The following is a 21,879-nucleotide window of genomic DNA, read 5'->3' as shown; positions in this document are numbered from 1 at the left end:
ATACTAATTCATTTTTTTTTGCACTTTGACCTGTGGCAGCCCTGGACAATAGCATCTGAGTCCCAAGGGATGCCCAAGGATGAGCTGGATTTCTGACACACAAGCTTTTTCAGAGAGGAGGGCAGCAGTTTATCAATGCAGTGCAGAGGGCACCAGGGAATACAGCTCTTTTCTGTGACACTGGGCCACATGGCATTCAAAAGTAGCAGTATGAGGAGCTCCAGAAAATGACTGGGCTTGCAGTACTGGCATTTTCCCACTGCTCCAGCTAGCTGTATGCACATTAGATTTTCCACTGATTTTACCATATGAAGCAATGTACACTTCCCACCAGCTTCTATTCAAATCTTGTCTTCTCTCAAAGAAAGAAAAAAAACGAGTTGCTACTGTCAATGGTTTACTATTCAATGTACAAACAGTTTAAAAATCTTACTTCAGCAGCCATAGAAATACTGGTTATAGAAGTGCTTACTTAAAGCACCTGATGATTCTGCAGCATCCTGGAGACCCGTGTCATGGGTGCAAAGCCTGCTAGTGATTGCCTGCTGAAGCTGGTAAGAGCCTTGCTGGATTTCCATGGGAGCAGGATCAGCCCCACTGTCAGGCAGTCACCACCTCTCAAGTTCACACTGCTCTAGAAGTCAGATTAAAATCTGGCTATAAAAGGCAGTATCAAATGCAGTTTGCATGACCAGCCGACTGCCTCGGACTGTGTGCTTTGGCCAATTATTTAAGGTTTCTGTCCGTCTGTAAGAAATAAGGACAGAAATGGTACTCCTGACTCTTCCCACCAAAGAAAATGCCAAGGTAGAGGGCTTTACAATCCTGTACCTGAAACCAAACTGCTATATTTTTTTGCCTTTTAATAATATTATTTTTTTAAGCAAATAAACAAGTTCTTTTTCTTCTTAAACCACATCTATTTATAGTCAATCCACCTTATTTTTACTGAAGATATCACTCCAGGAAATAAATGCTGATGATGTTTAGATAGGACACAATTTCCCATAAAAAACATAAATTATATCTGGCTTGCAAAAACTGGGGTAGTTGAAGCAGTGCTGATTTAAAGCCATTGAGGACCTGCCCCAGTGTTTTCACTACAAACAGATGACAGGATTCTTCTGTTGTTCTGCACTACAAGTCAGTGTTACAACCCCCCTGGGAGACACTAATTGAATCCTGCTAGTCAGCAGGCCATTAGTTGGCTCTGATGAAGACAACATGAATTTGTGTGTGTCCTTCTAAGGAAAGTAACAGAAGCAAATGAGGGTCTCTCTACTGAAGTTTTAGATAATGGCAATTAGAAACAGTGAAATAGCTTTTAATCCAACTATTTAGCTATACAGAAGGTTAGGGACCGTCTCTTTTTTTTTTTTTTTTTTTTAATATGAAATACTATTGTACCAGGAACTTAATTTTGAAAAGCTTTAGCTTGTCTTCAGTACACATTACATTTGTAGCATATTCTAGTGAGTATTTTCACTGTATTGCAATTCAGCTTACCTGAATTGTTAGATACTTAATAAATAGTTTAGTCGTTCACTCAGAATTCGCTTGTCTTTTTTTCTATTTTTTTAATTCTGCTACTTTTTAAGGAGTGGATAGTAGAGGACAGAACTACTTTTTCTTTTTTTTTTTTTTTTTCCATCTATAGGCTATGAGTCTAATTGAAACACAGCTTCATGTAGAAAACATACCTGCAGACAGCACACACAAAACAGTCTGGGTGATAGGTTTTGCCCAGTGCTGAGACCACTTCTCCCTCAATGAATTCATCACAACTGAAGCACCGTGTGCCATAGAGTCTCTGGTAGTCCAAAGTACAGATGTAGTCTCCCTGTCTCACGAAAAATCCTCCTTGAGCCAGGTCACATCCACAAGCTGCAGGAAGAGAAAAGGCAGATTCAGAAGGCTGGAAAAGCAAGGCTCACTCTCTAAGACAATGCTGATTTTTCAACCTATGACCAGTATGGCTCCTAGTGGAGTATTTAAGCACTTCTGAAAAACACTTTTATAGTAAATTACATTAGTGATGTATTTTATACACTAATAGTTTGGATTTATTCCATGAAAAATATTAACCTCAGTGCAGAGGCTGCTAGCACAGATACATCTTTAGGACTTGAGTTCAGGGCTATCACACACAACATCCATCATATTTACTAAGTTAAATGAAATGCATAAAGGGTATAAACCTTCAAAATCTAAAGCACCAACATTACTAAGAAACATCTCTGACAGATTACAATTGTCTGATACTTCTCCTGGACACAAAAGTGGTTAAAATACTGCTCCCTCTAAACGTGTGGTCCGATGTGCATGGCAACTGCTGTAAACTTCCACAAGTTTACAAGATCCTTTTTTTAAATCAGATCTTACATTGACCTGATTAACATCACTCACCAAGCATGAACTGGAGGGATCTCCAGAACCACTTGCTCCTATCAAAAGTAGAGTTTTTAATCTTATCTGTCATTTGTATATGTTAAATGAAATCTGTAGGAAAGGGTTTAAGTTGATTAACCACAGGCTTGTGAGATTTTTCAGGGGCTTTCTCCACTAAAGCAGGGATAAAGCTAGGCTGGCATTTTGAGAACACATAAGATGGGAAAGGAGAGATACAACACTACGTATGGCTGAAGTCATACAGGAGTAGACAGAGATGTACAAGATGATCCTCACCCATGTTGACCAGGATCTTTGAAAACAGACTTGAATTGATTTGTAAGAACTGGAATTCAAAACGGTGATTCTGCTGCTGTGCTGACTACTACTTTAAGTCATAGCACCACACTTGTTATTATGTACTTCTGCTCCTGGGGTTGTGCAGCTAGGGAAGCACTTCCAGTAGCAAATGGTGCTTCCAGTCAAACAACACTGAACAGATGACTGCGGCAGTGTCACTACTTGCATGCAGCACACAGAAGAGCGGGAATTTTGCTATCAAATTTGGGTTGTATTTACAAAACACTGCAGAGCTCCACAGTGCCTTGGTCTAAAAATAGCAGAGGTACCTAAGTGTTTAAAGTTCAACACTGAGATTTTTGCTTAGGAACCTGAGAGTCCACAGGCACTTTGGGTTTTGAACATAAAGCCTCGCAACTCACACCAAAGCCTGTCTGCAATGCCAGAATCAGTCAGCTAGCTTATAAACTATGAGAAATGATTCCAGGAGGCATCCTCAAGGCACAAAATAATACATACTCGCAGCACAGAAACCCCAGGCAAGCACAGGATCCTAAGCATTCATTCAAACACACATCCAATCACCCATCCTTTTTTTATCACCTTTCTCACCAGCTGGAGACCACAGCACAGGAGGGAGGCCTGGCCTCAAAGTCCTCTTTAAACCCTGAGTGGACATTTAAATCCTGATCTTTCTCCCTGGAGGTGGCCCCAAACACTAAGTGACAAAAACCAGCAGCAATCATGCTGAAACTGTATTAGTGTATGACCAAGAACTGAAGAACCATGGGATAATTAACCTTTCTTGTAAGTCAAAATAATTCCAATCATATTGCATTTGTCATGGACAACAACTATGGATTAGTTGACTTACCTTGCAATACATTATTCATGTGCTTTATCTCACAGGCTTAACACTTTCACTTTAACATTTTTCTTCCTCACCCTTGCTCTAATTACTGCCAAGGACATGTTTTTTGAACAGACTTTTAAAAAATCCAGCATGACTTGCTGAATGAGTTTCTTTCAGTCTATGTATTTCATGTAGGCATGTACTGGTGTGACAGAAGGACAAAGTAGCTATGGATTTAAGATGATGCTGACCAGCATACTGAGCTGATACTAATGATGCACTAGAGCACTTAATTGTATCATACAGTGGTTTAACTTGCAGAGTGAATCGTAAGAGAAAAAAGTTAAAGGACATAATTAGGTTTTTGAGCAGGGAGGGGTTATGTCCCTATGGGATATTTCTTTATACCAGTAAGTGGCGCATCTTACTGCAGTGCAGCTGAACAAAGCCACCAAGAACCACTATGAGCTACAAGGCAGGCACCACCCTATGCATTTTGGTCTCTGCCATCCCAGAGGGACTCAGAGCTGGGCTTCCCTAACAAGAGTGAGACAAGGAGTTTAGAATGTACCCATAAATTACCTGCCACTGCTGTCACGCACTCATGCCACTATTCACCTGCTAAAATGAGTGGTAAACACAAGCAAACCTGTACGTTTCTACCGCTGGCATGGGTCCTTACGGGAGGCCAGGCAGGTCCAGTCTCACTGCTGCTAACAGGACCTCAAATGTGAGGTTTGGCAACAGCCCTGCCACCGGCATTTGGTGACACTCCTCACCTTGAAGGCATCTGCCTTTCTCTCTGCTGTCACCCAGGTTACAATTGCTATGGCTTGTTGTGCATCACTCCACAGCAGTTTGCACTAATGCACTTAATCCTGGCTTCTCAGGAAAACCTGCAGTCAAACTGATCACCCAGAGAGAGACAGAAATACAAGATATCTGGACTGCAAAATGAATGCTAAGCTTGGCATCCTCTAACCAGGCCCCTTTCTGCATTGCCATCACTTCAGCCTCCCTGTACGTGAAGAGTGGCTGAACTCCGTAAGGAGGAACACAGATTGCTCCACATTCATTTGAACAGCAGAACGAAGATTGAGAATTGTTTTCTACCTAAGTTGTTCTAATACCTGCTACTATACTTTTCAATTAATATAAACAGCCTGACAGTCATAACAGGCCCAGCACAAGTGAACTCCATGCCAAAGTCATGGGTTCTTGTAGTGACTTTTTCTGCACACCACACTACGGTGGCATTCATACAAGAAATGAAATGGGCTGTGAGAAGGAAAAACAACTTACCAGCGTACCTGCTCCACAATACAGACTCAATTACTTCATTCCTGCAAAGAGCTATTTCAAGATATATTACTTTCTAGATAAACAGTGCTGTAAATCTCACCTACCTGTAGCTTTAGAGCAATAGATAAGATTGAAAAATTTAACAGGATGAGATTGTAATTAGGCAACTGACCAAGAAGGAGGTGAAGAAGGGGGAAGCACAGCACCAAGGAAGACTATTATATTAGTACAGTTGGTTAATGACTAAGGGAAACAGCAACAGGAATAACGTCCTTGCTACAACAGAGTAGACCCATGGCAATGAAGTGTGCCAATGACCCAAGGCCCATAGGCACTATCTGTGCAGAGGGGCATCTGGATACCTTGAGACATAGAGAAGGGATTTCCTTTAAATGCACAAGGTGAAATGCCTTCCATTCAAACAAGAGCAACAAAAAAAAACCTCCCTTCTGAGTGGCAGAAGGAAAGTCAGGCCTGCAAATATTAGCAATCACAGAACAACTGCAAGTCGTTAATGCTTTTTAAGTAATAAGAAAGGATGCACTGGGCCAAGCAGGTCCCACAGAGCTAGCTAGTACTAAAGACAGTAAACCTTGTGAGCACCCTTCTAGTGCACAGGGTATAACCTGACAGTTACTTCCACAAGAAACCGATTCACGGCAGAGCAGGGCTACCAGGATGACCTACAGAAAGAAAGCCTGCTTTAAGACACAAGCAGAACTTGGCTTGTCTAGCCTAACAATAAACAAACAAACAAAAAAAACTCCAAACAAAACCCACAAACCACCCCGCCTTAGGAAACAACAGATATTGAAACATACATCTGAGGTTTAAACAGAGAGTTAAAGAAAAGATGACGAATTCGTCAAATGCAATGAGAATGCTGTCACAAGAACAAGTGAGGAAACTGGCCACAAATAAATGGAGGCTGCAAATTAACAGAAGTGTTTCTAACCATCACAGAAAAAGGCTGTGGAACAGCATCTCAGCAAGAATGAAAAAAGATGGAATAAAGGCCTCAGATCTCTATAGCTTTGGAATGAAGTCAGAGCAATATTAAAACCGGATTGAGATGAGGTTAAAATATTAACCTAAAGAGACTCTCTTTTAAAGGCTAATGAGAGAGAGAACATAGAACCATAAAAAGCATCAAATGTGAGACAACTTTGGATGAAATTCAGAAAAAAATATATTCATTTTTAAATTTCTTAGGGTTTGGGTACCTTAAATCAAATACCATCCATAAAATATAAATATCAACATTCAAAAAAACAGTTTTTCTGATTAATGCTTCTGATTAATTAAGCAGATGCATCTGTCATCCTCCACAAGATCAGTGCTTAGCAATCATTACAATATAACAAATACCTGAATAGTTTTATTCAGCGATTCCCTGATACCACACGGAATTTCAAGTCCTTGAATTCTCTGGTTACAGCACAAAATGCAGGGGAAACAAGGAAAGAAGCTCCTTATTTTTCACTGCTAATGCTACTTTCTGTGTAATACAGGAGTAGAAATAAACTTACATATAGATAGATCATAGTATACATTTATTTGGAACCAGTTAGATTTGTAATAAATTGAATGAGACTAGTGGCTGCCATGGTGCTGCTTCTTCAGAGATCTGAAAACCTCTTCCACTCAGCAAGGCTATTACATCTCCTGATGCACATCAGTATGACTACTGATTCAGTTTAGCGCAAAAATATTTTTATGGCACAGGATTTTAGTTTTCTTGAATATTTCTTTTACAAAGCCAGCCCCTTCTATGTTGCTAAAAACATAACTTGTGAAGGTTTTAGCTGAAGCAATTTTACATGTGCCATATTAAAGAAAAATATTTTTTCCATTACAGTTTTTAAATGAAAACGGGCTTTTCATGCAAAAACATTAGCTACACTGTAAAATATTTCTTCAGAGAAAAATGAAAAGATTTCAGACAGGCATAGCCATCACACGAGTTGTTACCTGGATCAGTGGTATCTATTTTGACAAAGGTTTTCAGTGTTTTAGCATTCCAAGAGGTTTCAAAAATCATTTGTATCAAACCTTGATGCCACATCTGGCCCCCTAATCTCAATTCTCGTCAACAGTCATAAATTCTTCTAGAGTTCCCTCCAAACTGATCAGCAATAAGAAAAACTCCTAAGAAAAAGAGTCCGTTAATGCATTTTTTGGCACAGAAAAATGAGCAGGGTAGGCTTTGTGCCCTTTCTTTGCATCTTGTTTTGGCACATGCTCATGACAGAGACCACGTACGTGACAGTTCACAGAGGTGCCACCCTCTGCAAAGTCTTTATATTTATTCATGAATGGAGAAAAATCTAGCTCATAAGTGAATCTGGAGCACAGGAGGAAGTCTTCATGGTTATACTCTCCTTCCTAACCACTGACGCTGCAGAATGGGGCTTTTCCACAAGCCAAATATTCCTCCTCTGTTCTTCACACATCATTTCACCAGCAGCTATGCTCCACCATCCACAACCTGAGTCATGAACCCCCGCATGCTCCCGCACTCTTTGAACCATCTGATATGATTTAACTCAACATCCAGCTCACCAGAGGAGAACAGAGGGATTCCAGTTAAATACCATCTTGGATATTAAAACAGTCCCAACTTAAAGCTGAGAAGAGTAGCTCTGAAAACAGACCCATTAGCCATCCCTCGGTGAGATGCTGTGCCCCTTGCCTGCTGCTCACGTGGACAGAGACACTGCCCAGCTGGGATGATCCTGCACACCTGCAGAAACAAGTGACCAGGGAAACGAAAGCTGGAGAAAGTCTAGGCAGCATGTTTGAAAGCAACTACCAGATCTTACTCTCCCAGGACAGGAAGAAAATCAGCATTGTGTCACAGACCCACTCCTACTCAACACCTGTCATCCAAAACAAGTATCTGAAGGTAGGGTTATTAAAAGCTAGAAACAGTTTCCAACCATTACTGACGTTCACCTTAGTGAAGCAAGAAAATCATTGCAAACATAGCACTTATGGTAACGAAGGGACTAACACTAACTCAGCTGCTTGTCTTGGTATTACCCTGAATACCAAGGCAATGCCCTACCCTGAACTGTTACAGGCTGTAAAGGTAATTTTTAAGGCATGAACAAATAAGTGTTCTTCTTCTCTTATGCCATTTCACAGCAACCCAGTACCTGGACTTACTATGGGACATGAGATGGAAGATTATCCACACCTTTTCTGAGGAGAGTGTACCTCAGGCTGGCTTCTCTGACAATTCACCAATTCCACTCAAAGCTGGTTTGCCTGACACCAAACTAATTCATATAAATCTTAGGAGTACCTCTGCTTGCTCAGAAACAGGCTACTTTTTTCCCCCATCCCTGTGCCTGTAACAGCACCTGGAACACTGTGTGATTTCACAGTCAGTCTAACTTCATAATTCTTTGGTGCCTACAGCCTATAAAAATGTGACCACCTGATGAACGTGAATATAAGTAAAGTCTATAGGACCTGACAAGATGCTTCCCAGAGCCCCGAGGGAACTGGTTGATGTAGTTGCCAAACCACTCTCCATGATACTTGAAAAGTCACAGCAGTTGGGTAAAGTTCCTGGTGGCTGGAAAAAGGGAAACACTTCACCCATTTTTAAAAGGGTAAAAAGGAGGAACCTGGGAACTACCACCCTGCCAGTCTCACTTCTGTGTCTGGGAAAATCATGGAACAGATCCTCCTAGAAGCTATGCTAAGGCACACGGAGGACAGGGAGGTGATGTGAGTCAGCCAGCACGGCTTCACTAAGGGCACGTCCTGCCTGACCAGCTTGTGGCCTTCTATGATGGAATGACTACATCAGTTGACAAGGGCAGAGCTACAGATGTCATCCATCTGGACTTCTGTAAGGCCTCTGACATGGTCCCCCACAACATCCTTCTCTCTAAATTGGAGAGCTATGGATTTGATGGGTGGACTGTTTGGTGGATTAGGAATTGATTGGGTGGTCACATCCAGATGGTAGTGTTCAATGGCTCAATGTCCAGAGATCCGTGACAAGTGCTGTCCCGCAGGGGTCCATACTGGGACCAGTACTGCTTAGCAGTTCATCAATACCATAGACAGTGGGCCTGAGTGCACCCTCAGCAGGTGTGCCAATGACATTAAGCTGTGTAGTGTGACCAACACACCGGAGGGGAAGGGATGCCATCCAGAAGGACCTGCACAAGCTCCAGAAGTAGGCCCATGTGAACCTGATGAGGTTCAACAAGGCCAAGTGCAAGGTCCTGCACCTGCACTGGGGCAATTCCCAGTATCAATACAGGCTGAGGGATGAAGAAATTGTGAGCAGCCCTGCAGAGAAGGACTTGGGGGTACTGGTGGATGAAAAGTGGGACATGAGCTGGCAATGTACACTCACAGCCCAGAAGGACAGCCATATCCTAGGCTGCACCAAAAGAAGCATGGCCAGCAGGTCAAGGGAGGTGAATCTGCCTTTCTACTCCACAGTCATGAGACCCCATCTGGTGTGCTGCGTCCAGCTCTGGAACCCACAGCACAGGAAAGACATGGACCTGTTGGAGCAAGTCCAGAGGAGGGCCACCAAGATGATCAGAGGGTTGGAACACCTCTCCAATGAACAAAGGCTGAGAGAGTTGGGATTGTTCAGCCTGGAGAAGCGAAGGCTCCAGGGAGACCTTATTGCAGCTTTTCAGTACTTCAAGGGGGCTTATAGGAAAGATAGGGACAAACTTTTTAGTAGGGGCTGTAGCAACAGGACTAGGGGTAATTGTTTTAAACTACAAGAGGGTAGATTTAGATGAGATATAAGGAAATTTTTATGATGAGGGTGGTGAAACACTGGAACAGGTTGCCCAGAGAGGTGGGTGGTAGATGCCCCATTCCTGGGAACACTGAAGGTCAGGCTGGACAGAGCTCTGACCAACCTGATCTAGCTGAAAATGTGCCTGCTCACTGCAGGGGGCTTGGACTGGACAACCTTTAAAGATCCCTTCCAACCCCAACTATTCTATGATTCTACGAAAATAAACAGCAGCAACAGCAATTAATCAAGGCACTTTAAGCATGTTGCTATCCCACTACTGTATGTCATCAGTATTCCATCTGCACTGTATGAATATAAAATGCATCTCAGGTTTTCTTGCTGGCAAATGAGCCTGCTGAAGTAGACTAATTTTTTGGCTGCATACTAGACCTGAAAATCAGCTGTGTCCTGAGAGGCCCAGGAGATGCTATGTTTGCTGTGCTGCTGTACACTACAGCAAGCTGTAACAGTAAAATGCACTGGTCTTCTTGTTATCCAAACACTGCTGTTTTGCTTTCAGCCTGCCAGACAATCAGGTGGTTTGCTTACATGTGATTGCATGTATGAAGTCTATTTTTTTTCTCCCATTTGTTGCCTGATGCAAGCAACCAGGCATAAATCCAACACAGGAGAGAGGCAGAGACCCTGAATATAAAAGAAGGAACAAAGATCCATTCATAATGTTGTTACAGAGAAATCAAGAAAAAGATTGCTGCTTGCTTAGAGCTACATCCTCAGCACTGCGACTTAATGTTCATTTCTAGTATTTTCCTCCATCCCTGAGATGAATGCTGGTGGTCACTAAAATCCCAAGAATGACACATAGCCTGCTGCTGACACAATTCTCTTTTGGCAACTAAATTGCATGTCTCCATATGCCATTGCTGCAGCCTGGGACCCCATTCTCTGAAAGCCTATGACTATATCTGGAGCATTTCTCCTCGCCACTATGCCTATGCTGTGAGAAGCAATAGCAACCATCTGGCAAACTTCCACTGCTACTGATTTGAAGCAGTCTAAGCCCATGTCCAGAAGACAGCTGTGACTGTGATACTCCTTCTGTTGCATGGTCTGGTGCAGATGAGTCCAGGCAAGCTTTTCATGATGGTTTTGGGGAAGTCTTCCCCAGCTGGAAGTTTGCTGGCCATGCAAAGTCTGTATGGGAATAACATCTCACTCGCCCTCTTAGTCAATTCACACCTGAAGCTTCTGTCTATAGGTAAGTCAGCAGCAAGACAGCAATGATATATGATCCATATAATCCAATCACTCTTCCTAGGCAGAAGCAACCATATCTAAGTCTTTCCAAGCAGATGTCTGAGAAATCAAGAATACTCAAGCCTATCAGTCACCAGCAGTGTTTTATCTATAATATCTGAAATACCAGCTATAACCTCAAGGACTGGAATCTCACCTCGTTTATGTTACAGTCCAGGGCAAACAAAAGCAGTATGCAGTACCAGAGAAGTGTGGGCCAGACCTGCTGGCCCCTTCCCCAGCTCCCAACCAGGAACTGCAGGAAGGCAGACAGGTCAACCAAAGGAAAACCAGCAACTTTCCAGAGCGGAATAGACACAGAGAACCGTGGGAATATATCATATACATTGTACAACACTTGACCATGCATGTGTAGCATTGATAAATCTGTAAAGGACACAGGGTACAGCACATCTAATAAACTCTCAGGCTAGACTGGCCATGATACCCATAAATTAATCTGTGGAGTACAGACTTCAGTGCAGGAAAACCCTTAAGAGATTCAGAATGCTCTTATGAGACTCACAAAACATCAACAACTCAGGTATACTAATTAAAATAAAGGAGAGTTTGGGGAGTTTCCTGTGCACTATGTAACTTGATTCCTCTAAGTAATGAGAGCTACACATCTAGTAATTTCTGCATCAGAAAGTGCAATTCCATTTTCCATTTCTCTTCTGGAAAACTGCAATTCCCAGTAGGTTAAAGACAGTGTTACTGCCCTATAAAAGCTCTCCTATAGTATTAAGGATAAGAGAGATTCCTCACAACACTATGTACGTGCCTATTCCATGCTACCGAAACAACCCTCAGAAAAACTGGAAAAGTCATCTCTTTTATATTGATTTATTATTTCAAGGAATAGATCTGGTTATTTAAAATTTACAAGCATGCTAAAAAGATTTAAGAAACAGAGCAATGTGCTTTAATCCATTTTCAACCTAATAGCATCTTCAGTGTTTAACACAGAATACAGATTTTATTTGCCAGACTAATTAAAAGTTTGCGCTTTTTTGCCTTTTTTTTAAACATGTAAAGCAACAACATTAAATATTTTCTGATTTTTCATAATGGTGCTTTGAGTGTCAGTTACAGGTTTGCAAATTAAGCGTGCTTGCTCTGACTACACATAGATATGGCAGATGGTGTCATGTTAATGAGTCTCAGAAAGCAGGAGGTGGAATAACACCACTGGGGCAATGATGAATTTTATTCAACAACTCCTTCTGGGTCTCCACGCAGGCTTCACACCACCTTAGTGCACGGAAACACCCAGTAACTACTCCAGCAGGCTGGCTGTATCCCTCCTGTGCCCCTGTGTGAAAGACCACAATATGGACAGAGAGCCCCCCTGCATAAAGGCATCCTTGCACTGGTATTTTTCATGCGGGGAAAAGCTTTACCCTAAAAGAATTACAGGCTCTTCATGGGCATGACTTCCTCTACTGCGGGCTGAAATTATGTACTCTCAAACCTTTACATGAACAATATCTTTACTGCCTACAAAGATTACGTTACCATCCAAAACTTTACTTAATGAACATCAGGCATAATTTTTAAATGCATTCGGTTTTATCTCAGTTCTAGTTTGCTTTCAACCACTGTGATCTTTAGTACTCTCCAGCTGTTTGGTGTCTTTGTCTAAATCTACCTCAGCATTCCCAGCATGGTTAAGCACCTCGCCCAGGCACCTCTCTCTTCCCAGCTAGGAACCACCCTCCTGCAACGCAAACATCTTCTGCACGCGGCCGTATCTGCTGTTTGGATCATTCCTCACAAATTTCAGCAATTACTTCATCGAAAACCCTCTCCAGGTTTTTAATGAGCACTTCATTTTCTAGTATAACCTCTCAGTCTTGGGACTAGAGGGATGCAAATATGGAGACAACCAAGGCAATGAAAAGACTAAAGAAAAATATAATTAGTAAGAAAATAAAGCAAGAGTATTATGTAATATCTTTGGTATAAACACAGCAGTAAGCATGTATAGCTTTACTATACCCTAAAAACCTAAACCCCAGAATCTTTGTGCTTTAAATGAAATAAATCAAGTTGGAAAACAAAATTAACAGAATCTTGGCTTCCTGTGGTGGACAGTTAGTGAACCTTCATTGAAGGGAATTATTAGGAAGATATCCCTTTACCAGTACTTGTAACTGTGATTTCTCCCCTGTCCTTTCCACAACACTTTACTAATATTATGTAAATTAATGAAAGATACTCTTAAAAAAAATAATTCATTGGACTCCGAATGAAATATATGCCATGAAATAAAGCTTTCTGATGTGGCTGGTATATGACCAAGACAATGAGGGGCTGCAGAATGTGCTTTATGAATACAAAAAAAGGTTGAAACAAGAACGTGATTAAAACAAAAGAAAAATTAGCAATTACTTTGTGATTACGGTAGTTCACTAACTGACCAGAATTTTTTTCATGCTTTAACTATTGAGTTGTTTTCAGAAAGTTAGTGATTAATTATTTTAAAAATTTAAGTTCAAAAATACTAAAACTGCAACACAGAGCCATTAGCCACTGTTAAATTACTTTTGCACAGACAAAAGCGATTACTATGATTATTATCATCAACCTCATTATTTCAGCAAAATAAATGATTAAGCTACCATGACTTTGGTTAGTCAGCCCCAAACCCACCATAGTGTCCAAGCTAGACTCTGCGAGCATTGCGTCAGAAGCATAGTTTTCCCTACTATACTGAGTTAACATGATCTGGGATTGTTGCCTCCTGAAGGACTGGAGAAGTGATGGGCATGCTGCTGAGAGTGAGCGTCTGCTGAACCAGAGCCCCTGTGTTCATCCCCAGTGGCTAAGATACCACACATGCCATCAACTGCTACTACTTGGCCAAAAGCTGGGACTCAGAAACCTTACTAGTGAGCTTCCCGTAAATGACTCCCATTCTGAAATGTGAAACCTCTTAACTATGTTCAAACGCGAGTCCCTCAGATTACTCAGTGAAGCTTTTAACATATTTATATCCTAGCAGATGCATTTGATCTAACAAACAAATCACTCCTATTACCAAGTTACTTGATGTTTTTAACCTTTTCACCAAATACTGTGTTTTCGCCCATCCCATTAATATGGCTTCACAATAAATTATATACCTCTGGGTTGTGTTGTATGTTCTACTGAAAAAAACCAGAAGGTATAGAAGTGATATATCCATCCCAGGGCTTTTTCACAATTCCCAGGAACCTGCAGTGCCACAGGAATCAGAAACATTGACCCACAGAACCACATACCCAGCTCTACGCTGGAGATGTGATATGTTCTCACAGGTTAATTAAACAAATAGGTGAAAAATCACAGGGAAAAGAATATACTTGAAACTGCTAGCCGTGCTGGCATGGAAGACTGCATGTGCTGCATCCGTAGCAAGACAGCAATTCAGGGAATTTTGATTAGGGGTAAAACAAGACAGACACATACATAGCAAAGCTGATATAGCACAGTGGTCTTGTTTTTAAATCTGTGGCTCCGACTGCAAGCTTACTTTATTTCATCACTACCAAACCAGTAAACGCCATAGATATGAGTTACAGTTCTTCTCGCATATAAGTAATCTTGCACAAAGAACAGCTTTTTGCAGGCTTGCATGGATTTCCCCATTAAGTAGGGTGGAGGCTGAAGGACTTTTGCACGCACTATTTGCAAATTTGCAAATGCACTATAGATTGTCCCTTATTTGATCTGCTACAGTGACTACATAAAACACTGCAAAGTGTACTTTCTGATTTTATATCAGCGCCTAGAAACATTGGGCTTTGAAGCACACTTCCAGTATTTCCTAAATGCTGCATTTGACATAGGTTACTGCTACTTTGGAAACGCCAGGATGCTATCACATCACAGAAAAAGAAATACTGCCCAACGCTCCTAAAACAAGGTAATTTCTCTCTTTACGAAAGATCAAAGAGGCTACCCAGGATAACATAAACACAGCATCTACATCTCTCCTATCTACAATTCTGCATTAGTCTGTCTGTCTGCTGGCTCACTAAATTACGCTGTTGTAATTAAGCTCCAAGTGAGTGTTCGCCTAACACCATACCCTGTATGAGCAGCAGTCCTGACCTGACAGACAGCCTCAGAAGGAACTAGACAACACAGTTTGTGTTAATTTGATCATGTGAGTCATCAATATTTTATCACCTTTTGTTATTTCCCTTGGTGCTTCCATTACAGCGGTAAAAGATAGTAAGAGAATTTGCAAACATGGGAACTGAAGACCTTGAATTTTAACGAATAAAATCTTTACCATATTATTTCAAAGGCATCTATTTCTATTATAACTGCATTTTTATTAAATCCGATTAAAATGGGAGATATTTTGAAGTAAAGATTGAGTAAAAATTTGAAGTGAGGCTAGATGGTACGTTCCCTACAGCCTTCTACTAGCAGATTAGATGAGCACCTTAACAGGAAATAATATAAACAAACAGATATGAGTATAAACCTTATTTATAACTCCCACACACCTCTGTAAGTCCTATTAAACTCTGATACTGAGCAAAACTAGCAGAAGTTCACAGCATTGCTATTAAAAATTTTAATCTAGATGTGTGTCTCAATTCTGAATAATTGAATAAAATTCTATTTTTAAAACTTTTCTTAGAATTGTTTAGAATCATTACCTGGAGAATGTAAGAACTGGATAGGAATAAGTGATTTATACTAACTTTCCCTGGTTATATAATTTAATATAAATATAAAAGGCACCTACATATATGCTGTTACCATTATGAAACTCACAGTCCCCATAGGAATAATCAGAAAGCAGTATGGTAATATATAAAACTACCTTTCTACCCTAAAAAAAAAAAGAAAAAAGAAAACATGAAATGTCTCTGCCCCCTGAAACTTCATAATTTATCCAACACTACCAAGGAAATGGTTTCATATCGCACACGTATTCAAAAAATGTGAATTCCTCCACTGTACTATCATCTGTCACTGTTCAAGTCATTCAAACAGACTTCAAATACCTCTAGACTCCCTCTCTAGACCCTCTATACATTCTTTATGGGCTCATTATCAGTTTGTGGTCTCCATCATCATACATCTGTAAATACTGTGAGAAGGAACATAATTTTCTGCACTTTTACAAATATTTAAGGTTTTCTGATGAAGGCTTTGAGATGAATTCACACAGAGGCATTCAACCTAAGCAGGCAGGCAGCCTTGCAGGGCAATGCAGCCAGCCCACACACAGGATTATCTGTCCTTGGACTGTCTTGCTGCACTAGACGCTGGACACACGGCATCTTTCAAGGCACTATCTTTGGCAGATGAGGTGAGAGGGGGCAAATTGCACCGCTGAGTACCATCAAAATCAATGCACCACAGGGAGGAGTCAACTGTATGGTAAATATATTCCCAGGATCATCACCCTGGCCATGCGCAACAGTCCAGCAGCACGACAAGAAAAGGGGTTCAGAACAGGGGTCATGGCACAAAACTCTCCTCCAGGGCTGAAAGGAGGTAAGTGGTCGACTGACCAGGAGAACTCAGTATCATTTTTTTACTAAATGCTAACACAATAACTGTATTTTTAATCCACTGATTTGAGCACACGGTTAAAAATGCCAATCACATTTGCCTAACCTGATCCTGATTTCTTTCCCCCCTTTAATTTTAGTTAGTGAAATGTATGTTCAGTGCTCTGTTCTGTTCCTAAATCCTTCTCATGTAACAACACGGTAAAACCACGCGACAAAGCAACTTACGGTTCTTAAGTAACAAGTAAACCCCATAAACAAAACAAAACCAGATCCCAGAAGGATGCCAGCAAATTGATGGAAACCCTTGAAAAGTGATAGAAAAAATGATGGCATTTAAATAAAAGGGGGGGGGGGGGGAGGGGGAACAACCCAACCATGTGTGCAAAATTAGCACTTAGCAAAATCGTTACTAAGAAAGAAGTACTCCAAGAGCCCTGACACTGAGAAGCAGTTTAACCACCCATCTCTGACACTATCTCCCATGCCAGCTGAGAGTCTGATGCATAGCTGACAGATGCTACCCTGCTCTTCCTTGTTAACAGTGGGGTTTTTTCCTCATTTTATCCAAGATCTGCTTGAAGCAAACAAACTCCTCCTTATCTCTTACAGACAGGTAGAGGCAATGCAGCTTCTACAGTATATTCATCACCTTCTTCTGCATGGGCATGGGAAAAAAAAAGCCTCTGCGCTGCCTAAATTTGGGATCAGTGAATAGTTTCAGAATCCGCTTGCTGCATTTGCAGGTGGCCTTAAAACCTCTAAAAGGAGATGCCCTATGAAGTGACAACATGGATGTATAATTGTGTCTTGTCATTCCGTAGGACTCGCCAGTGTTTTCTCATAGCTGATCTGTATAAAAGGTGGCTTGGATTTCATCAATATAATTATATGGAGCGCATACTGGTATGTTGCTGAGACTTCATGCAGGAGACAAGACTGCTGAGTAAAAAATTAGCTGCTCTCTTCCCAAGTTAGGTCTGAAAAACTAATTTGATAATAAAATTTGCCATAAAAACATAAAACCAAATGGCTTTAAAAGAGTTTGAAAAATGTACGTACAGGCTGTGTTCTGCTTTAAATACCATTCTGCTTCTGAATAGATGACTGAAATATTTGCTATTTAGGATAGTGCACTATGCTTGTTTTTCTTGCTGTGTTATTTTGCAAAGAACACAATTATTGAGCTGAACATTGAATCCTGTCTATCTAACTCATTAAAGACTGACTCAGGTATTGAATAATATATACTTAATCCCATGGGATTTATAAAAATATCAGTGTAGCTGACAGAAAATGACAGTTTTCTTTCTGATAGTTTCCTCCAAACTGGAGGAAATAGTCACATTAACACAGCTGGGACCACAGCCACGCTCGTGCTTCTAGGCTGTGCTACAAGGATTAATAAACCACTCTACTCACAGGAACAGCTGTCACAAACACTTACCTTTGCAAACAAAGCACTTAATATGGAAATATTTGTTCTGAACTCTCAAAACTTCTCCTTTGCATGGGTTTCCACAGTTATTGCAGAGAATTGCAGTACTTGATGGCTTCTCCAGTTGGCTATGTACAGCCTGTGGTTGTGAAACTGCAAGGGAAAACAAAAGGTAGAACCTTTTAAAGGCCATCATGTGCATATTCTGCGAGACCTACAAATAATGACAATTAACACCTTGGGCAAAACAATTCAAACAGATAAAACGGTTTTAACTTCTGGTATCGGCCAGCACAGGAGAAAAGATCTGCTAAAGGACCATCTGAGCCAAGCTTCTCATTTCAGAACTTGAAAAGCTCATGCCTGCAGATTTCAAACATAAATCAGAATTGCTTATAAAGGAAAGAATCCACATGATCAAGTCAAGAATTTCAAATAATGATTTGTTGCATTTTCTCTTCAGTAAGTCAAAGACTATAGATAAAAGCTATTGTTTTCATCCAAAATACCTGTTATGGGATTTAGTAACCAGTACGCTGTGAGCTACTGATCTTTAAAGTTCAAAGCAATTACCTTTTTAACTGATTTTAAGATAGAAATACACTTCTGTAGATGTTTTGAGTTCATACTTCTGAAACATTGACTTCTCTGTAAATACCACATACATCTGATCATTAAACAAAGGTTGCTGTCATTTTGTTAGAAAACCATGATTTCAAGAGATTAGGTTTATCCGGGTTAGCGAAATATTAAGTGATTTAAAAATTTGCTGCCATCTTGTGATGTAAATTAGAAATTGCATTTATTGGGCAATATAAATTGGCATGCCAATGTGTTATGTGTAACAGGTGAGATATGATGTTCTTGCAATTCTGCTGCAGTACTTGCATCATTTTTTTATTGCAGTGTACTTAGGAGTCTAGACAGCAAACATCAAGGCAGTTAATTATAAAGGAGCTGTACCATAACTCAATAGACTTGGCTTTTTCCTATGTGAAAAAGGACTAATAACAGGAAAATTATCAAGCATTTTAAGCATTTAACGACATTCTTCTGTGATGTGGCATGCTTACTCTAAGGTTGGATTGCTTATTTCAAAGTGATGGATTTTAAAAAAAAAAAAAGCTTCAAAATAAACTTATTAATCAACCAGTCAAGATGAAGCAACCTCTCACAGGCCAATACTTTAAGTATGAATGGGAACCAGAATTGTTTCCCTTTAGGGTTTAGTCAAGGGATAATGCCACTGCTGTGTAACCATTTTCTTTCATTCACATTAAAAAAAAAATATAATTGGGAAGTAACTTTGGCCAGTCAGGGTTAAACTCAGACTGGCCAAAATCTTTCATTACTATTCCTATTGCAGTATCAGAGCTGTTATTTCAGAAAAAAAGGTTCTGAAAGAAAAAAAGGGGGAGGGGGTACCCCGCAAAATTGATTTTAATTAAAACAACAAAACAACAGTAATGTTACTTTTACCATAGGTAGGGATGATATAGAGAGGCAGTGATGGTACTGTCACTATGAACACATGTGATAACAGATGATACCAAAATCAGCAATTGAGCATCATCCAGCTCTTGTTCTCCAATAACTGATCCTGCTGCTCTTCCTCCTCTATTCTCACCTCATCCCCACCGCAGGCACCCTGTGGTGATAGCCTAAAAGGCCTTTCCACATCCACTGACTTTAAGGGGTCAGTATTTCAGTGAGATACAGAGCCTCGCACCCAGACTTCCAGGGGAGTTTCTGCAAGTTTTGCCCAAACCAGCACTTCCTACTCCTGTAAGTAAAGTGGGCGTTTTCCCCAAGTAGTTACATGGGATAAAGCTGCCCACAAGCATTCTGCCTTGTCTGCTGAAATTACACATTCTGGGATTGTCAAAAAAGTCCTGCTCAAGGCAATGCGAACTTTGGAGCTATTACTGAGGCTCTGGTTATAATTAAGTACATCTCCAATAAAAACATCACAGCATGACAGGCCATTAGAAGTTTATAGAAAGGCAGATGCCCAAATTGACACAGAGCAAGTTGCACACATGGTTTAAGCCAATATGAGGGTCTGACTTATTCCTCAAAAGGAAACAGATGAAACTCTGAACTTTGCAATACTTAACTTTTGACATGAGAATTTCTCTTTACTGTAACCCTCCCAAAACAAACTACCTACCCTGAAAAAGAATCAATGCTGTAAGAATCTGAAACAGATTGTTTTCCTGAGTTAATTAGTAGAGCAGCTGCTAAAAGTTTTTAACTCTGGATAAAGAAGGTTTGCCCCCTCCAGAATTATTAACATGCATCACCATCTGTAGCACTTAATTCATGGAAGACTTGACTTTAAAAGAGCTGACCACACCCAGAAAAAAAGTTACATTTGAAATACAAAATTCTGATTTGAGTGATTAAATGTTTTACTCTCTTTCATGCTCAACTCTTCCCATGTCCAAGGCTTTCTGAACAGAAGCATCAGCTCCTGGCCAGTGCAGAGGCATGCAGGTGGCCACCATCTCGTGCCATGGTGTGTTGCACGGGCAGGGCAGTAACCTGGCCCAGGAGTCCCAGTTGCAGCCCAGAGCATGTGCTGGACGGACCCAGGGGCACTGCTGCAGAGCCCCAAGGGCAGCCCTCCACACCAAACATATCTCATTGTCCTAAAGTGAAAATATTGTCAAATTTCTAGAGAATATTTCATTTTTCTGTTTGCTTTCTTGCACCTGGGAGTTCCATGCTGCACTTACTGCAAAGCTGCAGAAAATTGTTGCTAACTGAAAATTGCTGCAAAGTGGCAGAAAACAGAAAGTTCTGCTTTTCACAATGGATGAAGTCTCAGCATTCACAGCTACAGGGCAGGATGACATCACACGTTTCCTTCTCTTCAGGTCTCTGGATCAAGGTTTATAATTCAAAAAAAACCCCAACAACTCAGCTAAAAAATAATTTAAAATGAAAAGATGTAGTATTTCTGTTGGAATTCTTCCATTAATCTTGAAGAAACACAAATCATATTTAAAAATATGCGTGGTTGTCAGATGAAAAGTTTTGCTCTTCTCTCAGTTCAGAACTAAGCTACTCAGTATTTCACAGAAAACCCCAGTGGGAATACAGTGCCTTTGGGCTCATTATAGAGCTGTGCTTCTGAAGACAGTTTTAAATACTTATTCCTTCATCTAGCACAACAAAATGATGTGATTAATGATATCTGAAGTTCCAACATTTTAAAACATATTCTGCTTTTTGTTGAAATTGCAACTGCTGACAATTTTGAGAAATCAACTGTATTAGCGAACTTCACATTTTAACTCACATTTCAAATCATATTAAGGAAACATGTTTACATGATAGTTTTCAGCATTCTACTTTTACACCTTTATGTATCAGAACCAGTCTTTGAAGCAGCAGAAGGTACAATCAGCATATTTAATGAGTGAAACATTGAATTACTGATGGAGTGTAAAGACCTGAGTCTACTCATCAGCTCATAACTAAAGAGCTCATTAAAACTTACATGCTTACATTATACCCCGATTTGCAGAATTTAATGAAAACAGAAATTTCCTTTTTAACTCTAAATTACTTCTTCCTAAAATAAATACAAATGAATGCCCGATTCTCCAAATTTCCCTCTCTCCCAGACTGCATTCTGCTCTAGCAGAGATATCTCCACAATTCTTAAACCTTAAAAAGATCTGACTGCACTTACTTTTTGACAAGGGCAAAAAATGGCAAGAAACGAACTAGCAAACACTTTCCACAGCACATCTTTGGTGTGCAAGACCTGTCTGCTGGGGACATCACTTCCAATAATCTTGTTGAATGTAATGTTCAGTGCTCACATATTCCTGATGTCAAGACTCAGACTCTCTCCAACAGGTTACACAGTATGTAATTCTGCAGTTCTGGATCAAGAGGGTTTCTTGAATTAGCAATGGTTTGTTAAAAAAGTTGTCAAGAAGCATTCCTCAGATTTACTTCTATACTGCTTGCTTGAGACACATGCACTTGTGTTAAGTATCACAGGCAAGAGGGGACAGTGTGG

General features: G+C 40.4%; 1 protein-coding gene across 9 annotated transcripts in view; it reads right to left on the bottom strand.

Moving 5' to 3' along the window:
- Nucleotides 1–21,879, bottom strand: part of ABLIM2 (actin binding LIM protein family member 2) — a 143,651-nt gene that overhangs the window by 85,651 nt on the left and 36,121 nt on the right. For all 9 annotated transcript variants that reach the window (XM_055724002.1, XM_055723959.1, XM_055723971.1 and 6 more), the window contains exons 2-3: nucleotides 17,853–17,996; nucleotides 1,701–1,884 (exon numbers count right to left, since the gene is read on the bottom strand). In XM_055724002.1, coding sequence (XP_055579977.1) covers nucleotides 1,701–1,884; nucleotides 17,853–17,996 — 328 coding nt within the window. The remainder of the gene's footprint in view (nucleotides 1–1,700; nucleotides 1,885–17,852; nucleotides 17,997–21,879) is intronic.

This window comes from Falco cherrug, chromosome 1, assembly GCF_023634085.1.
Source record: "Falco cherrug isolate bFalChe1 chromosome 1, bFalChe1.pri, whole genome shotgun sequence".
In the NCBI taxonomy this organism is placed as follows: Eukaryota; Metazoa; Chordata; class Aves; order Falconiformes; family Falconidae; genus Falco; species Falco cherrug.
The sequence above is the reverse complement of the archived record's forward strand: the minus strand, read 5'-3'. Positions and strand labels throughout refer to the sequence as shown.